Source organism: Microtus ochrogaster, unplaced genomic scaffold, assembly GCF_000317375.1.
Source record: "Microtus ochrogaster isolate Prairie Vole_2 unplaced genomic scaffold, MicOch1.0 UNK48, whole genome shotgun sequence".
Classification (NCBI taxonomy): Eukaryota; Metazoa; Chordata; class Mammalia; order Rodentia; family Cricetidae; genus Microtus; species Microtus ochrogaster.
Window position 1 is genome coordinate 2,539,138 of NW_004949146.1, and position 7,972 is coordinate 2,547,109.

The window sequence follows — 7,972 nt, forward strand, 5'->3', positions numbered from 1 at the left end:
ATAATAAAATAAAATTTTTAAAAAGCCAGACCTGGTGCAATAGATCCCAACTTGACACCATCACTTTCCCTCAAAGGTGGCCTCTTCAGCGTCTCCTGCCCTTCCATTGTCTGGGCTAAAGCCAACTGCAGGAGCATTCTGCCAGTTTCCAGTCCCCTGCCCCCACCCTGTCATGCACAGAGCATTCTTGCCCTTACTAACAGAGCTGCTTTCCACTCCGGCCTCCACTGGGTCCGTCCTCCTGGGCAGGCGTGGGGAGCAGCGTCCAGAGGCCGGGCCCGAGGTGCATCCTCAGTTCTTCACTTTCCGAAAGTCACCTGCGACACATCTGCACAGATCCACTCTCACTTAGAACCCTTTGGTGGGTCCCTGTGGTCTGTGGACATGTGTAAACCCCTGATGCCACCCAGTGGGGTCACTCTGAGTCCAGTCTTCCTGCCCCAGCTCCATGCTGCAGCTAGACAACTCTTTCTCGTCACGCCGTGACTCCGGTGCTCTTCTGTCTTCAGAGCCCACCCTGCACCTGGCAGGTAGACCAGTCGGTCTCCCAGTCGGCTGGCCTACAGTACGAACTCCCCCGAGTTCTTCCCTTTCACCCAAGCCATGTTACCACCTGCATGGAGGATAATTTATATTAATAATTAAGAAGCTGGCCCAATTTAAGTTTCAGTGAGAGACAAGAAAACCTCTCATCTTGTCCCCAGTAGAAATAGACATTAGATCGTAATTTTTCATGTGTAAAAAGAAAAATGAGCGTTGGTATTACATTGCCCTGACATACAGGCTCAGGGTCCATGTGTGAGCTCAGCAAGTCCCTTCTTTCTCTAAGGCCCAGTCCCCTCCTTTCCATCTTGTTCTCTTGGTGGCACTAGCCTAGCCTCCATCTATCCCTGTCTGTGTCGTTTGTCCAGTGCCACAAGGCTGAGGAGGCCGGACTTTCCTGGGGGCAGTGGGAGTCAAAGATACCAGGGTCCATGGCCTCTCTTCTCTCAGCCTTAGCTATGCAGGGATGAATGAGCACATTCTGTTTCTTATGCCCAAATTCCCTTCTTTCTGTGGGCCTCGTCCTTGATTCTCCTGGACTTTTACTCCTTCTGAAAGCCCCTGCTTCCTTGTCCTAACAATGGTAGGCAGTATGAGCCCCTCCTTCTTTCAGGGCCCAGAGCTCTTGGTTGCATCCGGTTCTAAGACAGATAATTTTGTAACCTTGGCAACTTAAGTGCCTGCCTTTTAGGGATTTGAAGGGCTCCTTATGGGAGAGTCTCTTGCTCATGTTAATATCCCATCGCCAGCCTAGCTCCCGGCTCTGAAAGGACCCAGTACTTTACTACCTACCTTGACCATCTGCCCTATATCCACCCAGTCCATCTCTCCTTGTACCTTCTTACACTGACCTAGCATGGGGCCCCTTGCTTTGGGGGGGGGGACTTTCTCAAACACCACCACCTCTGCCTCTGCAAACACCACAGTGATGAAGGTGGCACCGTTATGCCCATCTGAGGGCTGAAGACACTCAAGTGCAGGTGGGAGGTAGCTCCGCAAGGTCACCCTGCCAGGGTCTTGCTGGTTCCCTATGTGTACAATGGAGAATAAGAAGACAAAGAAACTGAAGCTCCGGATCCTGCCCAGGGGATCTGGAAGCTTCCATCCTTGGGTCCTCTGTCATGTGTTCCATAGTGTCAGTGACTCGAGGGGAGCAGAAGAAAATGGAGCAAGGAGCCTCTGGTGTCATTGACTGGCATTGGACCAGAATGGGAACTGTGCCAACGAGTATAGACAAAGAAAAGGACATTCTGGCAGAAGGTGGTTCTGAGGGGCTGAGAAAAAAAAAGGAGAACCCATGTTCTCAGGGCAGGAGCATCTCTGAGGGAATCTGAGGTAACTGAGGACTGGTTAAAGGCCCTCCTCATACGCCTCTCCATCAAAGCCAGCAATGTACCCTGTCCGCAGACCCCTCAGCAGCAGGCCCCAGCTCTGTGGGATCTCTGAGGTGTGGGGAGGGATAGGACGATCACAGCCAAGGGACCCCCAGAGGAGGTCTTCATAAAGCAATCAGACCCTGGAGGGACCACCATCCTTCTGGCTGGCAGGGAAGAATGACATCTTTGGAGAGCCCGTCAGTCTCCATGCCAGGCCAGGCAAATCTAGTGCCGATGTGCGTGCCCTGACCTACTGTGACCTGCATAAGATCCATCGAGCAGACCTGCTGGAGGTGCTCGACATGTACCCTGCCTTTGCAGACACCTTCTGGAGTAAGCTGGAGGTCACCTTCAACCTGCGGGACGTGAGTCTGGGCCTGTGGGCCAGGGTGGTGGTGGGTCAGAAGCTGGGTGTGGATAGCACCCAGCCAGCCTGCTAAGGAGTTGGCCTGCCTGGCCTAAAGGACTCATTTGGCCACTGCTCCTTCCCTTCAACTCCTCCTGCAGCCTTTGCTGGAGTGCTTCTGTACCTGCTATGGTCAACGCAGCCCTAACTATAATGATAGCTCCCATTTAGTGAGTAACTACTGGGAACTAAGTACTGGGCTTCTTTTATGTTGTTTAATTCGGTCCTGTCCTTGTGTGTGAATAATTCCATTATCGGAATGAATAAACTGGGGATCAGAGAGGGTAAGTAAATTGACCAGAGCCATACGGCAAGTAGATGGAAGAGCCAAAAATATGAATTCAAGTTGTCTGACTTTAAAACCCGGGCTTTTCCATTACACGGCACTAAGCTAAAAAAAAAAAAAAAAAAAAATCCAGGGGGTCTAACATCCAGAGGGCTCACGGTACCAGGCATGGTGATACAGCAGCTGTCTTTTAAGTTTATCACTCAGCAATCCAAGAGAAATAAAGTGACATTTATTTAAAGAGCCAAAGAGGCCATAGGGTATGCAAGAGACATCCAATTTCTGGGGTATCTTAATTAGGATTAGTATTGCTGTGATAAACACCATGATCAAAATCAAGTTGGGGAGGAAAGGGGTTATTATTTCATCTTACAGCTTGAAGTCCCTCATCCAAGAGAATCAGGAGCTGATGCAGAGGCCATGGCCTGGGAGTGCTGCTTACTGGCTTTCTCCCATGGCTTCCTCAGTCTGCTTTCACACAGCACTCAGGACCACCATCCCAGGGGTGGCACTGCCCACAGAGAGCTGGGCTTTCATACATCAACCAGGATAACGCACCATTGACTTGCCCACAGGTCAATCTGGTGGGGATCATTTTCTCAGTTGAGGTTCCCTCTTCCCAAATAACTCTAGCCTGTGTCAAGTTGATGTGAAAGTAGCCAGCCCATCCAGTTTGCCACTTTGGGGATTGAATGACCCTTTCACAGGGGTCACCTAAGGACATTGAAAAACACAGATATTTACATTACGATTCATATCACTAGCAAAATTGCTATTATGAAGTAGCAACGAAAATAATTTTATGGTTGGGGTCACCACAACATGAGGAACTGTGTTAAAGGGACACAGTGTTAGGGAGGTTGGAACCAGTGCTCTGGAGTGTGGTGCTGAGGTAGATTTTCTTACCATGACTGTCCCTTCCCAGGCTGTTCTCCCTGCGCCTCTCTGTTCTCTTGAACTGCACAAGAGGTATACAATCAGCACCCTGCTTGGTTGACCTAGCTATTGGGAGTCATCTGGTGGCCTTTGTGTCCTATAGCTGGACACTAGGGCAGAAGGGATGTGATCTCCATGGTCTTAGCTGACCTGAGTCAACTATAACCCCGAGGTACCCCCAAGTCTCATGGTGCCAGAAAGAGGACAGCCCAAGAATGCCCCCATAGATACCACTAGATAGGGGTTTCCAGATCAGTCTTTACCAGAAAACAGAACTCACTGGCCAAGGCTGAGGTTTGAGGTGTTGGGACACTGCAGAAAAGGCTGCGAGGGAGGAGCCCTTCTGCTGTCCACCCTCATCTTGTCACTCATAGACTTTTCCAGGGGACTCTCCTTGGTCACCAGGTGTGAGGTCACCATCTCCAAACCTGGTCCCATGCTAGAGGCCCTTTTAGGAGGGAGCCTGCAGGGAGCCGCCCACAGCTCCCAGGGTGCACCCAGAGCTCCTCGGATGTGCCCAGATACCTGTCTCTACTTTTTCATCCAGCTGTTACAAGGGCCAGAGAGGGGAACTGGGGACAGGGAGGAACAGGGAAAGAGCCTGTCCCAGCTCTGGCCCCTGTTACTTGTTGCTCTTGTTCCCTACAAGGCAGATGGGGGTCCCCAGTCATCACCCCAACAGGCCCCAGGCAACCAAGACCCCCAAGGCTTCTTCCTCAGTGGCAGCCAGTCAGGTGAGTTCAGACAGCCCCTGCCTATCCCCGCCCCCAGCCACTCCTAGTGACCCCTCTATTCTGTCTCTCCTTGAAAGAGGTTGTCTCAGCCACTCAGTGGTAGGTAAAGATTCTTCCTTGGGCAAGGGGATAGAAGCCTTTCTCCGTCTTCCCAGCCCTGCTAGCCCGTGTCCTCTGAGTCAGAGAGGGACAGCTCACTGGTTGCTGGGTGCTGCTTTCCGGGCTGGGTACTAGCCAAGTGCCTGAGGTTCTATATCAAGGTTCCAAGAGATCCCCACCCACCCCCCTCCCAGGCTGCAGCTCCATGAGCAATGAGTCCAGGGCTAGAAATCCCTATCCTGACCACTCCTGAGGCCCCCTGTTCCCCTCCCAGTTGGGTCCTAGAAGCCAGACTTCCATAAGAACAGGACCTTGTCCCCAGAACTCCTGGGTAAGGAGAGCCGCTCGCTCCTCATACTGCATTCCCATGACAAGCAGGGGAGCACTTGGACTCTGGTGAGAAGGAACAGGCCTGGGGAATCCGATAGCAAAGGCTGTCTCCTTCCCTTCTGAAGGTGCAGCCCCTTCCCTGAGCATCTCGGATGCATCCGGACTTTGGCCTGAATTGATACAGCAAATGCCCCCAAGTCCTCCAAACCCACAGCAGGACCTGGAGTGCTGGCCTCGGGAGCTAGGCTCTAAATTAGAGCAGCTCCAGGCTCAGATGAGCAGGTGAGAACCTCCCTGGCAAGGGTGGGGCAGCTGCAAAAGGATCCGGCTGGGTTAGGCGCCACCTCCTGGCAGTTTAGGGGCATGGCTGGGTGCGTGGTTGGGTTTTAGAATGGCAGACACATTTAGCATAGGTTTCTAATTCTATGTCACTAAGCATAATTCCTTGGATGGCTTCTTCCAGCAAACCCTAGTACATGCCCAAGGAAGCATCTTGAGGGAAGCAGCACAAATTCCAGAGGTCCTTGGAAAGGGGGTGTTTCCTGTGCATGACAGTGAAAGCTTAAAGGCAAGGAAGGCATGTAACTCATAAGCTAGAGTGTGAGCAAGCTCTGAGTGTAACAACTTGTTGCCTCAGTTTGCCATATCGTAAAATGGGTACAATTAGAATACCTACATCAAAGCATCATTAGGACTGAATGTGGTATGAACCATGCCTGGTCCCTGGTGTCATGAAAGACAAGGATATGCTCAGGGGAATTCGGGCCAAGGCTGTGGATCCCAGTGGGGAAGTCACTTCAGGTAGCCCCAGGCTGCCATTTCACTCAGTGGGAAGAGGTCAGGTCACAGAATGGAGGTTTTTTTCTGAGCTTCTCTCAGAACCCCGATTTTGACCATGTCTGTTCTGTCTAGCAGACTGGAATCCCGCATGTCCTCAGACCTCAGCCGCATCCTGCAGATACTTCAGCAGCCACAGGGCCACACCAGCTACACTCTGGGAGCCCCTGCCTCCAGTGACCTGGCCTTGTTTCCTGACATTTCAGTGACGTGGAGTGCAGAGCCCAGGCCTCTGGTGGAACACCCTGCACAGGTGAGAAACAGGGGCATCCCCAGGGTTTCCCATCCTCGGCCCAACCTCAACATGTATGTGGTAGGATTAGAAGCTGTATCTCCTGCTGCCCTTCCTATGATTTACATCACCTGGTGGAGCAGCCTGGACAGGGTGCTGGCAGAGCCCTGACGGTGGTCACAGACCCCACAGCTCAGACAGGTGGACAACAAGACCCTGAGGTTCTCCCACCTTCCTGAGGAGGAGCATCCCTGAGGTCAGAGTGGATCAAGATGCAGCTCAGGGGCCGGAGCAATGGCCCAGTTGGGAAAGTGCTTGCCGTGCAGTATGAGGGTCCGAGTTCAACCACCACCACCCATGTAAAACAAACCGGGTGTGGTAGTATAGATGTGTGATTCCAAGGCTGGGGAGGGAAAGACAAGTGGAGCTCTAGGGTTCACGGGCACAGTTGACAAGCCCAAGGTCCTTGTGAGAGATCCTGTCACAAAAAGCAAGGCAGACATCTCCTAAGAAACAACACCTGAGATTGACCTCTGAGCATTTATGTATTCACGCACTGCACACACAAAAATATTCACACACATGCACGCACGTATACACACTCTCATAAACACCCCTACTCACTCATATATACACAACACTCATATATATATACATATATATGTATATATATATATATCCATATACACACATTCGTGCCCCAAATGAAGAACTCTGTAGCCTGGCCTGGAGGTGGGGTAGGACTCCGTACACAGGACACCCCCTTCTCTTTTGCCTCCTTCCCAGACCTTAAGCTATGGTGACTTGGACAGACATATTCAGAAGCCCAGGATGCGTCACTTGGCTGTGGCAGTGGACAAAACTCTGGTACCAGCCTCAGAACAGGAACAGCCTGAGGGATTCCTGTCACCTCTGGCCTCATCTCTGTGTCCCCTGGAAGTATAGGGACTCATCAGCGGTCCCCGCTTTCCCTCCCTTCCCGAACACCTCGACTCTGTTCCCAAGCAGCTGGAGTTCCAGAGGCATGGCTCAGATCCTGGCTTCACAAGGAGTTAGGGTCATTGGACCCCAAGAGAAAAGCCACCATGAAATACTGTGGGGCGAGAGTTAAGCCTCTTGGGGGAGCCAGACAGCCCTCGGATGAAACTCTGAAAACCATTTTCTTAGAGAAATACAGACTGCTGAGCCAGGTGAGACAGCCTGAGCGAAGAGGCTCAGGACTTGGCCCAACCCCCTTCAGGTTCCATATAATCGGCAAGCCAGGCAGAGGGCTGCTTCAAACGGTCAGTGAAGAAGGGAGGTTTCTGATCTTGAGTCTTGCTTGGGGCTGCATGTGATCGCCTCCCAGCTCAGTTATCCTTTGCCTCAAAAGCCCAGAACTAAGGCCAGGGTCGACCAGACCTTTCACCAAAAACCTCTAACATGGCTGGAGTTGGAGGTATTTTCTGTGGTTAACCTGAAAGACAGAGCTTCACTCCCCAGCCCCTCTTCCCCTGAGGTCCCTTGGGGACATGCAGTGTCACACAGCAAATAAAGTCTTGAACATTTTATGTTGGGCTAGATGTGTAACTTGTCTGAGCATCCGCAGGTCCACACTGGTGCCAGGGTCTTCTCTAAGCCCTTCTCACATCCAACCTCTTGGAGACCCGAAGATGTCTCAGCTGAGCCCAGGAGCCGACAGTTTGAGGCCATCTCCAGATGAAGGAAACAGAGATATGGTCTAAGTGTCCACAGAGAATCATGACAATAGTCAGTGTCTGCCCAGCACGCCACCATCCTGACTGCCCTGCAGACAGTAATTCATCTAACCCTCAGGACAACCTCAGGGAGTGGGCATTGCTGTCCTCACAGGAGAGATCGTGGATCAGTAGCAGAGAGGCTAAGGCACTTACCAGAGTGTGGGTAGCCTCCTCAGTATTGTTCTGCTTTCTGGTCTGGTGATGGCCACATGGATCTGTTCAGGTTAGAAAAATTTTTGCACTTCCACATGTAAATTATATTTCAAAAAATAGTCAAAGTTAATACACTAGGAAAAGGAGAATCAGATTCCAACCCAGAGTATCTCACTTGAGAAACCTTTTAAAACAGCATTCCATTTCTCCGCATATCATTCTAATATAACTCCTACCCCCATCTTCCCCTCCTTTTGCAATTTCTATCTGATGCCACAGAGTCTGTTAGTGATTAGACCAG

At 51.4% G+C, this 7,972-nt stretch overlaps 1 protein-coding gene across 3 annotated transcripts in view; it reads left to right on the top strand.

Moving 5' to 3' along the window:
* The window catches only part of Kcnh6 (potassium voltage-gated channel subfamily H member 6), a 20,246-nt gene extending 12,917 nt beyond the window's left edge, over positions 1 to 7,329 (top strand). The window contains exons 9-13 of one of the 3 annotated variants that reach the window (XM_013354550.2): positions 2,091 to 2,284; positions 4,197 to 4,281; positions 4,836 to 4,992; positions 5,626 to 5,800; positions 6,566 to 7,329. In XM_013354550.2, coding sequence (XP_013210004.1) covers positions 2,091 to 2,284; positions 4,197 to 4,281; positions 4,836 to 4,992; positions 5,626 to 5,800; positions 6,566 to 6,724 — 770 coding nt within the window. In that variant the 3' untranslated portion in view covers positions 6,725 to 7,329. Of the gene's footprint in view, positions 1 to 2,090; positions 2,285 to 4,196; positions 4,282 to 4,835; positions 4,993 to 5,625; positions 5,801 to 6,565 lie in introns of those variants that run through there. The other 2 variants (XM_026777199.1, XM_026777200.1) reach the window with 2 other exon arrangements.
* The last annotated feature ends 643 nt before the right edge of the window (positions 7,330 to 7,972 follow it).